Below are 22,661 nucleotides of genomic sequence, written 5' to 3'. Positions count from 1 at the left end.
CTCCGTCCGTGTGACTAGCAAGTCAATTTCTAAAACCCTTGCTTTCATTCTTTTTTTTTTTTTCCCTGTTTCTTCATAAAAAGCTAGTTATGTTATTACACTGCTTTGGTGTTTCTGGTGATGCTCTTTTGAATATGAGCTATTATTGTTATCAAGATTGCCAGGAGAAAGAGCAATCACCTCAGATATGCAGATGACACCACTCTTATGGTAGAAAGGGAAGAACTAAAGAGCCTCTTGATGAAAGTGAAAGAGGAGAGTGAAAAAGTTGGCTTAAAGCTCAACATTCAGAAAACGAAGATCATGGCATCTGGTCCCATCACTTCATGGGAAATAGATGGGGAAACAGTGGAAACAGTGGCAGACTTTATTTTTAAGGGCTCCAAAATCACTGCAGATGATGATTGCAGCCACGAAATTAAAAGAGGCTTACTCCTTGGAAGAAAAGTTATGACCAACCTAGATAGCATATTAAAAAGCAGAGACATTACTTTGTCCACAAAGCTCCATCTAGTCAAGGCTATGGTTTTTCCAGTAGTCATGTATGGATGTGAGATTTGGACTATAAAGAAAGCTGAGTGCCAAAGAATTGATGCTTTTGAACTGTGGTGTTGGAGAAGACTCTTGAGAGTCCCTTGGACTACAAGAAGATCCAACCAGTCCATCCTAAAGGAGATCAGTTCTGAGTGTTCTTTGGAAGGACTGATGTTGAAGCTGAAACTCCAATACTTTGGCCATCTGATGTGAAGAGCTGACTCATTGGAAAAGACCCTGACGCTGGGAAAGATTGAGGGCAGGAGGAGAAGGGGAGAGCAGAGGATGAGATGGTTGGATGGCATCACTGACTCAACGGACATGGATCTGGGTGGGCTCCAGGAGTTGGTGATGGGCAGGGAGGTCTGGTGTGCTGCTGTCCGTGGGGTCGCAAAGAGTCAGATAAGACTGAGTGACTGAACTGAACTGAAAATCTTATGAAACCTTTTGCAAAGCAGCTGATATTGGACAAAGCCCTGCCTGCATTCTCTGAGCTATAAGAATATAGGAGGACAAAAATTACACACTTTTTCTCCCCTGAAGTAGGTTCCCCTGCCCTCAGTTACACAAATGTAGGACAAACGATAACCTATTTTTTAAAATTTGAGAATACTATTCAAATGTTTAAAATGCTCACACCAGAGTTTCCCATTAGAAGTCTAGTTGTCAAAAACAAACACAGCCTTCAATTTGCGGTCACTAAATGTGTGTGGATTAGGCTATTTTTAGATCTGAGACTAAGGCTCCACTTGGCTCCTGTCAGTAAATATCCAGGGTCATCACTCAATTCACTTGATAGGATCTGTCAGTAGCTCTGTTGTTAAGAATCACCATTTAAAAATAGCCGCACCGGGATCTATACTCAGTATTTCTTTTTATGTTTTGGTTTTCTGGCCCCCAGGTTCGTTAGAGCTTAGCTCCCGACCAGGGATCGAACCTTCCCTCCTGCACTGGAAGGCGAAGTCTTAACCACTGGACTGCTTCACGATTTTGTAATAATCGATAGTGGAAAAGACTCTGAAAAAAATCTACATATAAGCATGTCTAATGCAGTCATATTACAGCACACCTGAGACAAACAGAACCTTGTAAATCAACTGAACTTGAAAAAAATTTTAAAATTAAAATAACCAAATGTCCAATTTTTGCGACAGTTGAATGTCTTATCATGTTGGCTAAATACTATATTTTCATACAATTATGTAAAAAAAAAAACTAGTTGAACTGACATAAGATTTAAACTGATAAAATAAATGAAAAAAAAAAATAGGACTAACAAATTTCCCAAGGAAAGCGATGTTCTTAGCATATGGCTTCATGTGTGTTTAAGGCCATATTTCTTGAAACAATCCATCAACTTTCTTCTTTTTTTTTTTTCAGGACAAAATTGTGTGTCTAATATAGCTGCATATGATGCTTTGGAATCAGATCAGTTCCATTTCAAATAGTATGCAGGAATATGAAACCTGTAATTATAAGGTTCATTTTTTTTTATTGAAATTTAGAGGAATTAGACTCAGGTTTGGAACAAATTTTGAGAAGCAAATGACTTGCTGTTACTAAATTCAGCCTTTTTAAAAGCACATCTCTATAAAGTAATTCCATTATTATTTTGTTTCTTCCACAAGGGAATCATCAAACTAACGAGTTGGCTCCATTTCCTCAGAGATGTTTTGTGTTGAAACTGGAAACCACACTCAGCGTTCTGTGATGGTCAGTCTTGTGTCCTGATCCTTTGGCTGCAAGGCTTTTCCCAAGTACCCAACATGTCCACATATGTTTCCATAATCTCCTTAAAAAACAGATGGCATACCAAGAAATTCTTCTTGACTAGTTCATGAAAACTAAACTTTCTAGAATTTCGAGGACTTTCCTCCATCTAGTAGTATCAGCTCACAGTCAACAACAGGCAGAAGGCATTCGGTAGAAGATCTCTACCCAGTATTAGCCACCTGTAGCCCTAGTGTTGTGTGTTGAAATTAAAAGATAATGTATTTTATTGGAAGACAATTGCTTTACAAAGCTGTGCCAGCTTCTGTTGTGGAATGAAGTTAATCAGCAGTACACCTGCCCACCTCCCTCCCTCTGAGACCTTCCTCCTGTGGCACCCCTCATTATCCCCCTCCCCAGGTCATCAGAGCACCGGAGTGATAAGATAACTTATTTTAAATTGAGTTGACAAATATCCAAGGATATACATATTGTTATCTGTGGTTAATAAAACTCTATATACTCTCACCATGGCTTAAAAATTCCATAAAACTCTGCAACGTTGTTTCTCAATGGATTCATGTCTCACTAAGTTCGAACAAATAACAGAGTGGCTTAAAAAAATGTTTTTCCTGGAAAAAAATGCAATTTGGGCCCCAATAAAGGATTCTCTCTTTGCCAGCTTTCTTTAGCCTTGTTTTACCTTGTCCTGCACACTGCCTGGAGTGGAAGAAGGTTGGATAAGAGCTCAGGCCCTGTGTCAAAATGCGTAGGCTGTATGCAATGATGTAGTTACACGACCCAATGCAAATTGCCAGCGAAGAGCCTCGCTAGAGAGCATAGCACCTTGATATCACATCTGCTTGTCAACCTCCCCATGACCTAAAGTGACTGAGATTAAATCAGAGCTCCTCTTCTTACAGTAAAATTAACCTAATCATTCTAAAATAAGATATTGAAAAGTGGTAGCAGGTAAAACAGGCATTGAGGCTTACATCTTTAAAAGAAGCATGTGTCTCTCTGCCCATGCACATTTAGATTTAGGTGACTGATTTATGACCTGGCTACTGTACAAGCACTAGTGCTTGGTTATACCTTCGCTCACAAACCATTTTAGCTCTACTTTTTGGAAATTACTTTTAGGTTGACTTGTCAGTCATGAAGAGAATAACCCCGTTTTTCATTGACCCTATTCTCAACTTGGTCATCTGTGTTAACCATCAAATTTGACTTGAAATTTTGGCATTTTCTAGAGACAACTGTCTGGGAAGAATGGCTTCCATCACTGAGAAGTGGGGAAAGATGATCCGACTGAAGGTAATTCTTGGTCCGTTCACGTCTGTGCACTGATAACATAAACTCTGTGATTCTTTGCAATCTACTCGGGGTTTTGATCAAGTAGCACAGAGGAAGTTTTCCCAGTACAGAACCTGTCTTCCATCACCATCTGTAATTCTGGTAAGCTATAAACCGGTTTCTGGAAGTAACGACCTTGTAGGCCACATGGGGAAGATGAAGCATCATACTCATCTTTTCCTGGAAGCTCCGATACCCCTCTCAGCACAAGGAAGTAGGCAATGCAGACTTCACCAAAGACACCGTCCACTTCACTTCCTGATGGTAACTGCCATCGTTACTGAGGATACTGTAGGAAGACCAGGAAAGGTGCTTTGCAGATACATCTGCTATTTTAATTAAACCCGACAGCTACCATTGTGTAAGACATTCACTGTCAGGATTCAGTCCAAAAAATTCTTGCTGTGTCAATAACAAGAGGGCACAACTGATATCCTCTGTTTGTGGAGGCAGTGGTCTAAGTAGGGTGGCTCTTACCTAAAACACAGGCAAACTCAGGACAGGATTAGGAGTGGCTCCGATGGGGTCCCTTCCTGCTGAAGGGAGACAGCACAGCCAGGGGGCAAGCGAGTATCTGTGGCTCCCTCCACAGGCTCACTGTCGATTTTCCATTGCTGTTACTGGGACTGGTTCCGTTCAGATGTTTTTTATGCTTTAGACTGAGCCAACAGGTGCAGTGTATCCCAAATGACTTGGCGTGAATCTAATGTGCTTACAAGTCCCCTAGCAGCTGTCAGGACTTCCCTGGTTGCTCAGACTGTACAGCATCTGCCTGCAATGTGGGAGACCCGGGTTCGACCCCTGGGTCAGGAAGATCCTCTAGTGAAGGCAATGGCAGCCCACTCCAGCACTCTTGCCTGGAGAATCCCATGGACAGAGGAGCCTGGCGGGCTGCAGGCCATGGGGTTGCAAAGAGTGGGACTCCACTGAGCGACTCAACCTTTCTTTCTTTCTAACAGCTGTCAGTGAGTCTACATTCTGATTGGTCAGATGAATGGACCTACTGTGTGATGTCTCCTCAGGAAGGAAAGGAACACAGAACACTTTTCTGAGCAAATGCAAATATTTGAGTAGCTATATGGTTCACTATAAGAAAGCAGTGAGGATGAAAAAAATGTCTTTGTTAATGCAGGAATATTTAACCAGTTCAGTCTCTACTCACTCTCACTCACATTCCTGATGAAGAAATGAGTGCCAAAGCATTTGTTGACTATTGAAATGTTACCTGCTGGGCAGAAACCCCTGAGTTCTTTCGGGCCCCTGGTTTTCCTCATTCCTAGGGCCTTCCTTGGTGGTCCCGTGGTTGAGAATCTGCCTTGCAACGTGGGAGACCTGGGTTGGATCCCTGGGTTGGGAAGATGCCCTGGAGAAGGGAAAGGCTCCTCGCTCCAGTGTTCTGGCCTGGAGGATTCCGTGGGCTGGATAGTCCATGGGGTCACAGAGTTGGACACGACTGAACGACTTTCACTTGCAATGCGAGGGGTGCGGTTTCGACCTCTGTCCAGGAAGATCCCACGTGCCACAGGGCAGCAAAGCTTGACTCCCTTCAGGCTCCTTCTTTTCCTCACTCCTTCATGGACACTTTCCTGTGTGCTGCGCTCTGCTAAGTGGCTTTAGTCTGACTCTGCGACTCCAGGGACTGCAGCCTGCCAGGCTCCTGTGTCCATGGGATTCTCCAGGAAAGAATACTGGAGCAGGTTGCCATGCCCTCCTCCAGGGGATCGTCCCAGCCCAGGGCTCGAACTCCTGTGTTGGCAGGCGCGTTCCTTACCACCAGCGCCACCTGTGTACCAAGAGTGACCAATGTGTACCAATGTGATGCCATCCATGCTAATGAGCAGGGAGGGGTCCCGGAGGTCAGCTGAGATTTGAAGGAAGCTTTCTCTCTAAACCATTCATTTTTTTTTTTTAGCTTTTTGATCTGATTTCTTCAGGAAAGTTGAAATATTCTATGGTGTGGAGACAAAGATATTAATCTAAAGCATTAATGGCAAGTGAAACTCGCTGCCCATAAACCACCATGTAATGGTTTTGTGCCTTGGAAACATACCTGAGCACATCCACAATAAACACTGAATAATCCTGGTTTTAAGCCTTTTCATTTTTATTCCTTTGTGTTATGATTTTCTGTCCTTTTAATTTCCAAGTAAGTATAAAAGTTCTCTTGGCTAAACAGTTCCTTGGCAACAAAATATGTAGCACCTTTCAAAAAACCAAATTATATCTCTGATAATGGCAATAAATTATTGCAAGTGAAAAACGGAAACCCAACAGGACCTGAAGACTGCAGTCCTCTGAGATGAGGTGGTGATGATATTAACGGCCAAAAGCCAACAGTGTTTGCTTATGTGTCTAGAAAGACCACTCTTCAAAGCTCAGGACCAGGGAGAGGAGTGATTTGTCACCTATTTTCTCAGAAGAGAAATACAATGCCTTCCCAACGACTGTTTCCATTTGCCTGGGTAATCTGGATGAGGTGCAACAATGCTTTTTCCTGAAGCATTTGGCTCTTGCAATGCATTTATATTTGTTTGAAATGAGGTCAGAGATGCCTGTCTATCACTCCCTTGCCCGTGGGTATGTGGCGCGAGAAGGGACATAAAACTGTAAAGTCAGAGCCCACCTGGGATGTTCAGAGCACCACTGCTGACCAATCTGATCTTTATTCATGAAAAGAAGTTCCCTCAGGGAAAGGATAGAGCTTGACAGCAGCTTGCCCCATGGTAGATATGGATCTGGCGTTGATGAATACCTGGCATGTGGGGAAACAATTCACAGAGAATCCAGCGTTAAGTTCTATGGTTAGGCTTCATCCTTTATTAGGTAGTGAGTAAAGACAACGGATGATTACAACTCCAACTTTAAAGACCATTTAAACAGAAATGGTTCCATAGTGAAGTGAAGCTGAAGGGATTTAGGTGTTTCTGAGGTTTCTCATATGGCTGATGGAGAAAATATGGCTGATTTATTTGTCTCCCAGCAAATCATTAAAGTTAGTCACGTCTCGTGATCCAGGACCCCTCGATTTCACAGGCCCTGACTTTGGGTGGACCGGCTCCTCCACTTTGGTGAGGACGGGGAAGGACAGCAGAGTTCACTGCAGCGAGGCTGCATCGATCAACTCTGTGTTCTCCAACAGAAGGGGAGGCTTTAGAGGCGTGAATGCTGTTGGACAGGGATTCGGGCTGACAGCGTGAACAGTGAAAAGATCTGACAAAGCAGAAACTAAAGGTCAAGACTGTCCAAAACTGGTCACACAAGACACAGACAGACCCCAAGAACAAAACACATGAGCTAGCTCTCCACCTGGCTGAACAGGGGGGTCTGAGGGTGAAACAGAGGAAATGCTCGTGGAGGCCAGAACGTAGAGGTGCTGGCACACGCGTCATCGCCAGACGCTCTCAGAAACAGGTCCCAGTCCCAGTCAGCATGTTCAGGCAGAGGAGATATGGTTTGAAACCCCTGTTACCAAAGACTGATGGGACACCTTCTCTTTTCTTCTTTCCCTTCTTTCCTTCCTTCTCTCCTTTCTTCCTTTTTGCTTCTGGTTGGTTGTTTAACAAAAGATATACAAAGTCAACTGCTTTAGAGATGTGTTTATATGACAAATGTCTTTAGCTGGGTGGCGGAGAAGAACTCCAAAGACCATGTTTAATATTGAGCACCAAGCACGCTACGGGTGTTTCTTAAATATAAAATGACAAATGCTAAATACCCATCTCTCTAATGGTTTCACCTTGCATCTTTAGACGCTCAAAAGTCTACTACATTTTAGGTAAGAGCAGTTTCACGAAGGCCATACTCAGCCTTTCTGTATATTTTTAAATAGTTCTCTACAAAACCTTTTCAAAAATATTTTTTTTTCTCTAAACCTAAATCTGGTAGAGTGGATTTGTACACGATTCCATTGTTTGAAGTTTGAGTGTTATTATTCTTATTAATGCAACAGACTGGCTGCATCAAACCCCATCATAGGTGATAGGTATATGTTAGCTTTCTATGGAAAAAAGCAAATAGCCTTTACCACAAATTAAAGGCACAGCTATTTTTATGCCATTTGTTACCAACTTAATGATAACATGTAACACAGGATGGATATATAATTATTTTATATAGATTTTCTTTTTATAAGTTATACTCTTAATCTTTCTAACATATATACAATATACATATATTTATATATACCCCTGATAAATCTTGTTTTAAAGGTAAAACATCAACTCCTTTCAGCCTTATGAATATTGAAGGCTGTTAGTATTTCACAACTCCACTAGAGAAATGATGGCCAAGTGCAACTTAACAGTATTTTTTAACTCTATACCCCTGGTGTGAAATGAATGCAGATTCATTTTTCTTTTTTTTTCCCTAATATTTAAATATACATATATTACTTGTTTATATCATGTCAGTAGGAAATCTAGAAAAAAAAGGAAAACCCACCAACAATAGCTAATGTCTACCATCATAGTCAAAGCAGAAAACTTTGCCTAAGAGACAACCCTACTGGTATGATATAAAGGGGATATTGCAGAGGTGTAATATTCTTTGTTTTCACTGGATTTGTACTAATGTGAAAAATCTGTACTTTGCATTATCATGCTAGGTTAGGATTGTCCCTCATCCTTGAAACAGAATAGTTGTACTGGTTTCTTTCTGGACTCCCATGATGCATGGGTTTACCTGTTTTCAGACATAAGCATTTGAAAAACATTCTCTGTTTCCAGCAACACTGCCTTAGTGTGTGGGGAAAGTACTCTGTGAGAAACTATTTTTATTAAAGTCTCCCCAACTCTATTCTAAGTCAGCCCTGTTCTTTTGTTCTGGACTGAAAGTCATCTCCAGGTTGGGCAGGATGGGAGAGGGTCAGCTGGGGACCTTCATCACACCAGATGGTGGTGTTGATCTTTTGACTGCTTACTGGCATGAAACAGTTGTTCGTCCTACCTTCTGCAATTCTTGAGAACCTAGTGGCTTAGACTGAGACACAGCACTACTGTTTTACAAGACATCGAGTGCATCTGCCTTGGTTGGGATGAATACCCAGGAATTGCTGTCAGAGCAAGAGGACCACGGGTACTACTATTCACAGTGTTGCTTTTGTTTTTTGTGTTTTTTTCTTTTTTTGCATTATTTTAATCTACAGAGTAAATGATTACTTATATACACACTGGAACCGGTTAATGCCCTCAGACAATGTATAGTTGTCTCGTAAAGCAGGAAAGACAATGCAGGGGAAACAGGTGCCCAAAAGGCGTGTCACAAAGGCTTCGGAGGTTCTAGTGCCACTACAGGTCAAGGCTGGAGATCACTTCTAAAACACTCAATGTTCAAGAGGAATGCTTTAATTTGGAGACAATACCGCCCCTCCCGCCCGCCCCCAGACCTCCCTCTTTTACTTCATCTTTTCCATACTCTTTTCAGTTCACTATCAAAAGTCCTGGCTCTTCAGATATACTTTAAACTATAAATAAACGCTGCATAGTTCTCTGTTCCGCGTGTGGCTTGTGAGTTATTGCAGGCCGGCCGCGCTCAGTAGGGCGCGAAGAGCACCGGCGCGTGTGCGCTGCGCATGGGCCCCGGCGCCGGCCGCAGCAGCGCGGGGGGCAGCGCCGGCAGCAGCGCGGGGGGCGCCGCCCGCAGCCCGAACGGCGAGCCCACGGCCACGGCGGCCGCGGCGGCGGCCAGCGGCCCGGGCAGCAGGCGCGGCGCCAGCGGCTTGGACGGCTCCTTGGAGAAGACCAGCTTCACCTGCAGGGCGGGGAGAAAGAAGAGCAGGTGAGCGCAAGTCTCGGGGTTCACCCGCAGGGTCCAGAAGAGGGGCTGGCTCGCACCCCCCCACCCGGGTAAAATCACACCCTGGGAACTGCAATAGAACCGTGGAAGACGGGGATGCCTGCTCAGTGTCCTGGGACCAGCCTAACGGAAGAGAACGTGAAAAGGAAAAGATACACACCGAGCATCGATGGAAAGCCTGAACAAGCTTCTTAGCCAACCCAATATATGTATTACATATATATACACAGAGCATCTCATGCAATACAATATACGTATTAGACATATGTATATACACAGAGCAACTCACGGAAAACCTGAACAAGCTTTTTCACCAACCAAATCTATCTATCTATCTAATATATACACACAGAGCATCTTAAGGAAAGCCTCAACAAACTTTTTCACCAACCCAATATATGTATTATATATATATATACACACACACACATACATACACAGAGCATCTTATGGAAAGCCTGAACAAGCTTCTCAGCCAACCCAATATATGTATTTTATATATATATATATACACAGAGCAGCTCATGCAATAGAATATATGTATTTTATATATGTATATATACAGAGCATTTCATGGAAAACCTGAACAAGCTTTATAGCCAACCCAATATATATATAGTATATATACTATATATATATACACACACACACACAGAGAACATCTTATGAAAAATCTGAATAAACTTTTTAGCTAACCCTATATATATATATATATACACACATATATATATATTTACATATATACACACACAGAATACCTTATGGAAAACCTAATCAAATTTTTAGCCAACTCAATATATATTATATATGTGTATATGTATATATATATATATATATATATACAGAACATCTATGGAAAGCCTGCACATTTTAGCCAACCCAATATATATATATAATATATATGTACAATGCTATGTTATTATATATAATATATATGTATAACTGAATCTATATGTATAAATATTATATATGTATAACATCACTTTTCTGTACAGCAGAAATTAACACAGCATTGTACATCAAGTATACGACAATAAAACAAATTTTAAAAGAATAATGGAAACGGTAGAACATCTTTCCTCTTGGAGGAACTGGAAGATCCCAGAAAATGGCCTGATCTAGGAGCTGAATAGATGTGCAGAAAAGTACTTGGCTATCTTATTTTTCATGATAAATATACCTCCTGAGGAAACTATTCATCTTGAGAAAAAATAGGGAATTTTTTATTCCACTCTTTACACACATTTTAACTAGCAGAGAATGGACATTTTAAAATGTTTATTTTATTTATTTTTGGGTGGGCTGCCGGCATCTGGGATATTAGTTCCCCACCAGGAGTCAAACCCGCCCCCTGTAGTCAAAGTGTGGAATGTCAACCACTGATGGGCTAGGCAAGTGCCAGGGAATAGCCATTTTTAAAGAGAAATTGATTAATGCTGTCAGCTACTCTGACTATGCAGATGTGGCAAGAGCGTAGCACAGGAAGGTGTGAGTGCCAATCAAGAGACGTAACAATAATAAAGTTCCGCTTTCACTAAAGAAGGGAAGAAAAATGATCTCCCCCGAAAACTCTGCCATGTTTTGCTTTCATTGGTACCAACATTCTGACACTGTGCTGCAATACCGGTTTACTCTCTGACGAGTAGGGTTAGTAAGATGGCTGTTCTCATGAAGGGAATGTTCCCATTTATGGAAACAGTGCTAGTTAAGCAGGAGGCTTTGGAAGCTAACATTAACACAATTTGACTTCTCTGTTTATTTAAGAACTATTCACTTGATTGTTGAAAGCGGCATCTCCACCGGTCAGAAATAGCACTCAGGTCATGGCTGGTGCTGCTGAAACACCCACTCTGAGCAGAATTCAAAGTCTCTTACAGCAGCTAAAATGCATTCTATGCAAAAGAGCAAAGGGAATTCATTTGCATAAAAATGGGTGATGCTACTAAATTAATTGGGTCAACTCATTCTGAGGTCTCACAATAGATGATTGCAGTTTTCCTTTAACTGTGTTTTCACGTGTCGGCAGCACACAATAGCACTGATTATTAATAAGATCTATTTTGAAGAAAACAGATTTCAAAATGCATAATTCAGCACATACTGTAGAGCAATTGTTCTCCATCTTAATTTTTTATACACACAGTTACAGTTTATTATAGCTGAACAGTGCAGAACCCTGCGTCTCTCAGATGTAAGCTATGGCCACTTCAACCAGAAAAAAAGCCTATGCTTATAAAGCATTAGCTTAAGATGTCAGGAGGTTTGCAGATTTCCCCTAAAATCCTATAAAAAGCGGGTAGATGGCCTAAAAGTGGGTAGATCCCTAAAATCGTATAAAGAGTGGGTAGCCTTTCCCTTCTCCAGGGTCTTTGCCCAACCCAGGGATCGAAACCAGGTCTCCCATATTGCAAGTGGATTCTTTACCAGCTGAGCCACAAGGGAAGCCCAAGACTACTGGAGTGGGCAGCCTAGCCCTTCTCCAGGGGATTTCCCGGCCCAGGAATCGAACTGGGGTCTCCTGCACTGCACTCGGATTCTTTACCAACTGAGCTATCAGGGAAGCCTATGCTTATAAATAAATAGCTTAAAATGTCAGGAGGTTTACAGTTTTCCCCTAAAATCCTGTAAAAATTCTAGGTCGGGACATCAATACTAATATGCGTGCTAGTGTGAAAAACAAGAGGGCATGTCTCAGGAACGATTTCCCAGGCCTTAAATAGTATTCTAAGTGAATTTTCTTTTTAAGCGAGCCACGCCTTTCAGACTGTTGTTTAAAAGCCAGAATTGCTGAGGGAAACAACAGCAATGCTTTATCTCTTGGAGATCTTATAAAGAAGCTGGAAGAATTTGTTCCTCACCAACCTTTCTTAACAGTACCTGCTAACTTCAGGTTCGGATTTCCTGTGCTTACTTACCTGACGCAAGAGAGTCTGGGTTTCCTTCCGTCCCCATGCTCTATAAACCTGAGCCCAGCTGAAAAGATGTCTCACTTTAGCTAGCGGGGACCGGAGCCCACCCAACTCAGGAAACCAGTGATTCTGTTGGTGGCACAGGGGCTGGACTTTCAAATCAACCGTTTTCACTTGGGCATCTTCGTTTATCTCCCTTAGGAACTGACAAAATGAAATCCTCCAAGAAAGGCTCCACCCTGCCTGGCAGCAAAAGTGACACTCACCCCCAGGGGATGCGCGGCCTTCTGCAGTTTGTTGTAAGGGCTGTATTTAGGCTTCGGGGGCTTGCCGGCAGCTCTGTCTTTGTGCCTTCTACTGCTAATGTGCTATTAAAAGCAAGGAAAGGGGAGAGCTTTAAGGAAGTCATCCTCCAAACCCCTGGTAAGTATCGTTTTAACCTGGGGAAGGATATTAATTATTTCATGCAAGTTGCAGAAAGACAGAAATAAAGGAGCATGCACGTTTGTCCTTGGCTGTGGATGCCTCCAGGAGAGATACCTCTATGCTGCCATTTTAGTCTATTTTTAACACATAGCAGGGTCTTCTTTTCCCAGCTTCTCTCCTTATCAGAGCACAGATCTCAGTTTATGGACATTTACAAAGGAAAGAAACGTCTGAAGGAATTTTATGTGCAAATAAACCAAGGTGGCCAGGCAGGCACGGATTTATTTCCATACTAATATTTACCCTCACATTTGTACAGCCAAATGTCAACCCCTTAAATTCTAAAGATAAATAACTGGGGTGCATTAAACTCAGTGCAAGAAGGTACATACGCATATAAAACACCATACAATATGAGGGCTGGGACTTCAGCGAGCACGGTGGACCCGATCCCTCCGGAAGGCTTTAGAGTGAAAGTGACTCCATCCCGTTAGCGGGTGGCCGCAGGATTCAGAACTACAGTGCACCGCCAGGTAATAAAGCGGCAACGTGAAGCAGCACCGCGTACAGGTCTGAACAGGGAGACATGGAATGCTGCGCTTTGACCTTTAACGGAAAGCAACCCTTTCGAGTAGGAAACCCGGTAAAGAAGAGCTGCTGAAGGCCCCTCGCCTCCCACGCTTCATCTGTAACAACAGCACAGACTCAGACAAGCTGGGAAGGATGCTAGACGCCCCTACGTTTCAGTATTCCTTGAAGCAACCTATGCACAGGTAAGGAAGGGGGGTGAGTAAGAAGCTAGGTGGACGGGTGGGTGGGAGGGAGCGAAGAGCAGAAAGGGCGCAGGGCAGGCAGGCGGCCCCTGGGGGCCCGCGCGCCCCACTTCCGGGGCGCGTTCCGCTACCTGTTTCAGCTGTGTCTCCGAGTTGACGTGCACGTCACAGATTTCACAGTGAAACGTTTTGTTCTGCAGGCCTGTGCTTCCCTTGTTCACTGGGCCTTTGCCTTTCACACCTGCCCTGGGGAAGGCTTTGATAGCCCCACTTCCATTCCGAGCTTCTAGCATCGTTTTGTGCTTGGTACCTGCCAGAAATGTTAAAAAAAAAAAAAAAAAAAAAAGAAAGAAAGAAAAAAAAAGAGGAGAGAACTCTTAGCTAGTAATCGCCTCCAAGACACGACGCGGCAACAGCGCGCGATGTGATGCTGCGGCTGAGTGCAGCGCTCCCGGGGGTTCTGCTTGAAACACACTCACGTCACAGAACACCGCAACCGTGCGCTCTGACCGCCGCGCGAAACAGGACTTAGAGCGCATGCTTCTGTGTCCCCGTAACAACCAAGCACCACCGGTACAGGAGGAAATGCAAAAGTCCTGAGATGACCTTAAATGGGCGTGACTTCCTCTTGATGCTGATGAGACATGAATGATACCTGATGAGGAAGGGTGATGTAGTTGCTACAGGTATAGTTGGAGGTGAGGTGTGCTTACAGAGGTGGCGCTAATTAAATACCCACTTTCTGAACAGAATACAAACAAGCTTTCCTGGCTGTGTAGTTTAGGTTCAAAGAAGGAACATAACAGTATAGAGATCTTAATGACTCTGAAAAAAAAAAGGTCCTGTTAGAATAGCAAAGTTCACAATGATTGGCTATTCAATTTCAATTGTTAAAAAGAAAAAAAAAATACTATAAAAGGGGGATTCACTGGCTAGGTGGGTACTCTAAGAAATGCTTCTTTTTTATTACACCAGCCACATTTGCCCATCTCACACAACTAATGTTACTCTACTCATCAACATTTGCTTTTCTTTTTTTTAAACACTAAAATTCAGGATGGCAGTGTTCTCTCAAAATTTTTCTTCACAATTTCCTTCTTGGAGTTGATAAATATTCTTTACTTTTCTTGTTTAGCCATGTGTTTTTGCTCTGAAATTTTCCTTTGTCATCATTTATATTCTTCTTGCCATTCTGGGTTTAAAAAATTGTTTTAGAGGTTTTATCATTTTAATTGTGTCTATGAGATGGGTTCGATCCCTGGGTTGGGAAGATGCCCTGGAGAAGGGAAAGGCTTCCCACTCCAGTATTCTAGCCTGGAGAATTCCCTGGACTGTATAGTCCATGGAGTTACAAAGAGTCGGACACGACTGAGAGACTTTCACTTTCATTTATCAGTTCTGCAAGCACAGGAAAAAAAGAGATTCTTAACTTCTTGCTCTTGAACCAGCTTCTCAGAACCATTCAACATCAATAAAGAAAGATGTGGAGGGCCTTCAGCTTGGAGCCAGTCACCAATGTCTTCGATAAGAGGCAATGAATACATGGAACAGGTTTATAGCCATATGTTTCTCTCTTGCAAAATGATAACTTTACTGAGTCCAATATTTAAAAATGCATATTTTTACAACTTAGATCCTTCACTTTGAACCTCTATCCTTAGGCACAGCAATGATAATATTCATATATCAACATATTAAGGAAAGAGAAAAGCGTCAACATGTTGGGAAAAAACCAGAACAGCTGAAATATGGAGCTAGGGCATCCGTCCATGGTTGTGGGGGTGGTGAGGCTGTCCTGGGTTTGTTCTCACCCCGCTCCCTGTGGTCTAATGACCCAAGGCTTCCTGCTTTGTAAGAAGAACCATAAATGAGAGTGAGGCAAGCAGCGTTCTGGGAGCAACGCATACGGATATGCACACATAATGAACGTGTCTGCACACACACACGTGCATCATTTTGCCAAGCTCTCATGTATGTGATCTTCATACAGATCAGAAGCTTTTGTGTCACTATGTGAGCAGATGATTATCCAACATTCTATATCCAAACTGATGATTTTATTTAAAAAAAATTTTTTTCCATGCAGCTTATTCAGTCAAACTGATGGAGAATTCCCAGGGCCTATGTGGCTTAGGAATGTCCAAGCAGCAGTGAGTAGGAGAAAATTCTCATCCTGGGCATTTCTCTGGTCCAGTTCAGTCGCTCAGTCATGTCTGACTCTTTGCGACCCCATGGACTGCAGCACAACAGGCCTCCCTGTCCATCACCAATTCCCAGACCTTGCTCAAACGCATGTCCAACATGTCAGTGATGCCATCCAACCTTCTCTCCTCTGTTGTCCCCTTCTCCTCCCACCTTCAATCTTTCCCAGCATCAGGGTCTTTTCCAATGAGTCAGTTCTTCACATCAGGTGGCCAAAGTACTGGAGTTTCAGCTTCAGCATTAGTCCTTCCAATGAACACCCAGGACTTATTTCCTTTAGGATGGACTGGTTGGATCTCCTTGCAGTCCAAGGGACTCTCAAGAGTCTTCTCCAACACCACAGTTCAAAAGCATCTGGTGGTCCAGTGATAAAGAATCCACTTTCCAATGCAGGGGATGGGGGTTCGATCCCCAGTTGGGGAACTGCACAGAACAGCTAGGCCTGCATGCCACAGCTGGAGAGCCCAAGGCCTCAAGGAAAGATCCCTCATGATGCAGTGAGGCTCCTGTGTGCTGCAACCAAGACTCGGCACAGCCCAATACGTAAATACTAAAAGAATTATCATCCTTCCTTGCCTGAAGGCCCCTCAACTCACTATGGTTAATATCTCCTGTGGTTTGAGCTGGTGTTTGATAGTGGCAACCAAAATGTATCAAAAAGCTGTTTCTACCTATGTGAAGATAGAAGTACTTTATCTTGCTTGGGAGGATGTTAAGAAAGTCTGGCTTGGGTAATTTGACTCAAGATTGGGTGTCAAATGGATTAGGAAGAGGAGAAGGAATTAAAGATTTGGCCCCAGTAGTAGGGGGTGAGCAAAGGTAGGTAAAGATCTTAGCAACAGTAGGTAAAGATTCCGAAAACAAAATGTTCTCCTTAATGTTTTCGGATTCGCCTATGTCTGACCCTAGAAGAAGAGATGTGAACAGAAGGTATGTGAACGCTGGAGAGATGCCAGCCTTGCAGAAAAATCCCTGCATCGTGAGCCTTGTTGTTTCAGTGCAGTCCCTCCCCAGAAGCTGCTAAAGACAGGAAAATTAAGTGTATCCACTCAGGCATGCCCTACGTGGATGCAAGCAAACACACACACACACACACACACCAAATACACGTTTAAAATCCTGCCAAGGTTGGGTGAAAACTCCAGCTAACAGCTTCGACTCCGGGGTGAGCACTCATCGCCTAAGAGAGGAGCCTCCTGTGCTAGCAGCAGATTGCCAGTCATAATTGAACTGCTATTGGATAGTTTCTAAAGAGCTGAAAGCTTCAGTAGCCTGTCAGGTAGCTATATTTGCTCCAAGCACAGCTACAATTAAGAAAACACGTACTCTTAATTCTCAAGCATTTACCTTTTTTGAGAGCTCAGATGTGCATGAATAATCTAAAAGTAGTGATTGTTAGGAGGATTTGTGCTTATTTTATTTTTCCAGCATTGCCCCTATTGTGCTAAATTACTTACCCGCTCCTAGCTGTGGTATGAGACCGGTGACAAGATTATGCCCATTTTAGAGATAAACTGGGACTAAGAAAGATTAAGTTACTTGCCTGGTTCACAAAGCAAACACTACTTGAAGTTACTGATGGGTAGAAGGTGGATTTCTAACTAAGCTCCTAGAACTATGGGGATTTAGCTAGAAATCCACTAAGGATGTCTGAGTTAGCTGCATTCCAGTTCCACAGGAATCTCTCACACCACCTTTAATTTCTCTATGTTATTAATGCTGTCTTTTCTAAACTTGGATTTTAATTTGAGTCTTTCAGATTCTTCTCATTCTTCCCTTGTAATATGCCTTTCTGCTCAGCAGAGGATCTGGAACCAGGATGCTATATGAACAGCAGTGGTTTTGTGATGGCCAGTTTGATCACCTCCTATTTCATCCATGCGTCAATATCCCGCCAGGCTGGTGCCTTTCCTTGTGACTGCACAGCAGGGCCCTCGGAAAGCTGCTTCTGTACTTTCAATGGGCTGTTTTCTTCCCACCACTTTTAAAAGGCTGGCGCTGACAATGACCTTCATTTGAAGCTTCCATGTTTCCTGAAATGCAAAATCGTTCTCCAACCAGAGTTTAGATCCAGCAAGTCATAATGCTCCTAGAAATACTAATTTTGTGTTTGTTTTTTATTTGTTTGCTTTTGATTGCCTTGGATGAAGACATTTTATCTGCAAAAATCAAAGTAATACATGGTGTGGAGTGAATGGAGGCTAGCTTTCCCTTTACTCCCCCATCTTTACAGATTCCATTTTTCAGATGGCTCTCTCTTAATTTGAATTTAATGCATTCATTTGTGGCTCCACTGGGTCTTCGCTGCTGTGTGTGGGGTTTTCTCTAGTTGCAGTGACTGGGGGCTCCTCTCTAGCCATGTGGTCTGCAGGCTTCTCATCGTGTGGCCTCTCTTCCCCAGGAGCTCAGGCTCTGGAGCATGGGCCGGTAGTTGTGGAGCATGGGCTTAGCTGCACCTCCACATGTGGGATCTTAGTTCAGGGACCAGGGATGAACCCGTGTCCCTTGCATTGGCAGACAGATTCTCAATCAGTGGACCACCATGGAAGCCCCTAGATGGCACCTGAGTTAGGTACTGGTGTAAGGAAAAGGGAGGTGAGCAAGAAAATGGAATGGCTTTCTAAAAATAAATCAATCATCCATTAGGTCATCAGGGAAACTGGGGAAACTTCTTTAAAATGAAAAAAAATTACAATTCCTCCAAGGAGAACTATCCACAGTTCAGTTCAATTGCTCAGTAGTGTCCAACTTTTTGCAACCCCATGGAGGCACAACAGTCCTCCCTGTCCATCACCAACTCCCGGAGTCACTCAAACTCATGTCCATTGAGTCAGTGATGCCATCTAACCATCTCATTCACTGTCATCCCCTTCTCCTCCTGCCCTCAATCTTTCCCAGCATCAGGGTCTTTTCAATTGAGTTAGTTCTTCACATCAGGTCAAAATATTGGAGGTTAAGCCTCAGCATTAGTCCTTACAATGAATGTTCAGGACTGATTTCCTTTAGGATGGACTGGTTGGATCTCCTTGCAGTCCAAGGGACTCTCAAGAGTCTTCTCCAACACCACAGTTAAAAAGCATCAATTCTTCAACGCTCAGCTTTCTTTATAGTCCAACTCTCACATCTATACATGACTACTGGAAAAACCATAGCTTTGACTAGACGGACCTTTGTTGGTAAAGTAATGTCTCTGCTTTTTTAATATGCTGTCTAGGTTGGTCATAGCTTTTCTTCCAAGGAGCAAGAGTCTTTCAATTTCATGGCTGCAGTCACCATCTGCAGTGATTTTGGAGCCCCTCAAAATAAAGTCTGTCACTGTTTCGATTGTTTCCCCATCTATTTCCCATGAAGTGATGGGACCGGATGCCATGATCTTCGTTTTCTGAATGTTGAGCTTTAAGCCAACTTTTTCACTCATTCACTTTCATTAAGAGGCTTAGCTCCTCTTCACTTTCTGCCATAAGGGTGGTGTCATCTGCATATCTGAGGTTATTGATATTTCTCCCGGCAATCTTGATTCCAGCTTGTGCTTCATCCAGCCCAGCATTTCTCACGATATACTTTGCACAGAAGTTAAATAAGCAGGGTGACGATATACAGCCTTGACGTACTCCTTTTCCTATTTGGAACCAGGCTGTTGTTCCACGTCCAGTTCTAACTGTTGCTTCCTGGCCTGCATACAGGTTTCTCAGGAGGCAGGTCAGGTGGTCTGGTATCCCCATCTCTTTCAGAATTTTCCCACAGAGGCATATGAAAATCTAATGGTGATCAGCATGTGCCAGTCTTTTATTTTCTACTTGTACATGTGCATTTAAAACATTTGGATAACAAAGTAATTCTGTATAGAACTTTCCTTGGAATTATACATACTTTTAAAAATGTACATGATTTTTAATGACAGCATAGGCTTACAATACATGAATGCTATATATTTAACCACTCGCTTAAAATTAGACATTTGTATTATTTTCCTCTTTCCCTATATAATTATCCTACTCATTAATCTTTTAAAATCCATCCTAAGGTTGTTTCCTTATGATAGATTTTCATAAGGTGTGTTCTAAGGACAAAATATGACTATTTTTAGGTCTCAATTCAAGCTGAGAAATTAACTGTCTAAACAGTGCAAAGGAAGTTTCAGAGGGATTCATTTGAAGGGAAATGTATCTTGCAAAATTTGCTCTTCTATCAAACAAATTTCAATACCGTAAAGTTCAATTCTCCAGAATGCCCATGAGATGAGGTTTAATAGCATCAGACTAGACGGTGGGAAAGATGCCCTGGATAAGGGCATGGAAAGCCACTCCAGGATTCTTGCTTGGAGAATTCCATGGACAGAGAAGCCTGGTGGGCTACCATTCATGGAGTCAAAAAGAGTCAGACATGACTGAAGTGACTTAGCACAGCACAGACGTCAGCAAACCCAGGTGATAGCCAGGGGTCATTTAGTTACCTTCTCACTGACCAGTTTAGATGATCCCGATTATAGATATGTGGGCAGGAAAGTGGTAGGTATCCATACAAACAACAAAGTGCTTTTTGAGGTGTTTATTTATAACTTTCAATATAATGGCACGATAGTCCAACTTTTGTGTGTCCAAAGGGAAAAAAGTTATCTTGAGTCTCTACACCTGAACTGTGCAACTGGCACCAAAAGCCTCCATGCTTCTTTCTGTGTTTATTCCTCCAAATGGCAAGTTGGAAGAACTGATGCTGAAGCTGACGTGCCAATACTTTGGCCACCCGACGTGAAGAGCCAACTCATTGGAAAAGACCCTGATGCTGGGAAAGATTGAGGGCAGGAAGAGAAAGGAATGACAGAAGATCAGATGGTTGAGTGGCATCACCGACTCAATGGACATGAGTTTGAGTAAGCTCCGGGAGTTGGTGATGGACAGGGAGGCCTGGTGTGCTGCAGTCCATGGGGTCGCAAAGAGTCGGATTCACCTGAGTGACTGACCTGAACTGAAGATTCTGTTTGGCTTGAGCATGAAACCACTCTTAAAAGAAATGGCACATAAAAGCACATGGTAAGAAAATGCATCTTGACACAACATTGAAATCACTTATTCTAGTTGTTCATCCATGAGAAGTCACTAAACATGAAATAACTAAACTCTGAATGTTGGCAGCTACGTACAATTCTTTGGTTAGAAATATATTCCAAATCACCCATATTGCAATTTCCAAAGTACATTATTGAAGAATTATAAGAATCTTCAGTTCAGTTCAGTTCAGTCGCTCAGTCATGTCTGATCTAAAGAACACTAATTCGAAAAAAAAAAAAAAAGCACAAGCAACAAAAGTAAAAATAAATAACTGAAACTACATCAAACCAACAAACTTCTGTACACACACACAAAAAAAGAATCTAAAAAATTCCAGCAGAACTATTCAAATCCCTAAAGATGATGCCCTCAAGGTTTTGCATTCATTGTCAGCAAATCTGGAAGACCCAGCAGTGGCCACAGGACTTGAAAAGGTCAATCCTCATCCCAGTTCCCAAGAAGGGTGGTACCAAAGAAAGTACTAAGCATTGGACAACTGCACTCATCGCCCATGCTAGGAAGGTCATGCTTAAAATCGTGCATGCTAGGCTTCAGCCCTATGCAAACCAAGAACTCTTAGATGTCCAAGCTGGATTTAGGAAAGGAAGAGGAACCAGAGATCAAATTGTCAACATCTGCTGGATGATAGAGAAAGCAAGGGGACTTCAGAAAAACATGTATCTCTTTTCCATTGACTACACTAAAGCCTTTGACTGTGTGGATCGTGACAAACTGTGAAAAGCTCTTAGAGAGATGGAAATACCAGACCATCTTTCCTGTCTCCTGAGAAGAAACAACAGTTAGAACCCTGCAGAAAACAACTGATTGGTTCAAGATTGAGAAAGGAGTACAACAGGACTGTCTGCTGTCACCCTGTTTGTTTAATCTATACACTGAGCACATCATGAGAAATGCTGGGCTGGATGAATGACAAGCTGGAATCAAGATAGATGGGAGAAACATCAACAACCTCAGACATGCAGATGATACTACTCTAATGACAGAAATCGAAGAAGAACTAAAGAGCCTCTTGATGAGAGTGAAGGAAGGGAGTGAAAGAGCTGGTTTAAGACTAAATAAAAAATCTAAGACTATGGCATCAGCCCCAACTTCATGGCAAATAGAAGGGGAAAAGGTGGAAGCAGTGACAGAGCTCCTCTCCTTGGGCTCAGAATTACCGCAGATGGTGACGGCAGCCATGAAATCAGATGATGGCTTCTTAGCAGGAAAACGATGATAAACCTAAACAGTGTGTTAAAAAGCAGAGACATTAGTCTGCCAACAAAGGTCCATATAGTCAAGGCTGTGGTCTTCCCAGTGGTCATGTGCAGTTGTGAGAGCTAGACAGTAAAGAAGGCAGAGCACCAAAGAATTGATGCCTTTGAACTGTGGTGCTGGAGGAGACTCCTGAGAGTCCCTTGGAGAGCAAGGAGATCAAACCAGTCACTCTTAAGGGAGATCAACCCTGAATATTCACTGGAAGGACTGATGCTGAAGCTGAAGTTCCAGTATTTTTGTCATCTTATGTGAACAGATGACTCTTTCAAAAAGAGCCTGATGCTGGGAAGATTGAGGGCAGGAGAAGAGGGAGTCAGAAGATGAGATGGTTGGACAGCGTCACCAATGCAATGAACAGGAACTTGGGCAAACTCCGGGAGACTGTGAGGGACAGGGAGGCCTGGTGTGCTGCAGTCCATGGGTCTCAAAGACTCGGACATGAGTGGGTGACTGAACAACAGCAACAACAAAAAGAGGAGATGCATGTTCACGTATAATGGATTCACTTTGCTGTACACTTGAAACTAACACAGCATTGTAAATCTACTACAGGTCAAGCAAATATTTTGAAAAAAAGAACTGTGGCTCCAGTCCACTCTCTGATAGAAACTTCTAGGGTGATGAAAATGGTC

The 22,661-nt window shown here is 42.7% G+C and overlaps 1 protein-coding gene across 2 annotated transcripts in view; it reads right to left on the bottom strand.

Moving 5' to 3' along the window:
- Positions 1–6,389: 6,389 nt before the first annotated feature.
- The window catches only part of ZNF385D (zinc finger protein 385D), a 354,021-nt gene continuing 337,749 nt past the window's right edge, over positions 6,390–22,661 (bottom strand). For both annotated transcript variants that reach the window (XM_040243011.1, XM_040243010.1), the window contains 3 exons: positions 13,633–13,811; positions 12,569–12,670; positions 6,390–9,348 (listed from right to left, as the gene is read on the bottom strand). In XM_040243011.1, the coding sequence (XP_040098945.1) occupies positions 9,130–9,348; positions 12,569–12,670; positions 13,633–13,811 (500 nt within the window). In that variant the 3' untranslated portion in view covers positions 6,390–9,129. The remainder of the gene's footprint in view (positions 9,349–12,568; positions 12,671–13,632; positions 13,812–22,661) is intronic.

The sequence above is a fragment of the Oryx dammah genome, unplaced genomic scaffold, assembly GCF_014754425.2.
Source record: "Oryx dammah isolate SB20612 unplaced genomic scaffold, SCBI_Odam_1.1 HiC_scaffold_7, whole genome shotgun sequence".
NCBI classification, from domain to species: Eukaryota; Metazoa; Chordata; class Mammalia; order Artiodactyla; family Bovidae; genus Oryx; species Oryx dammah.
This window is presented reverse-complemented; position numbering and strand designations above follow the sequence as displayed.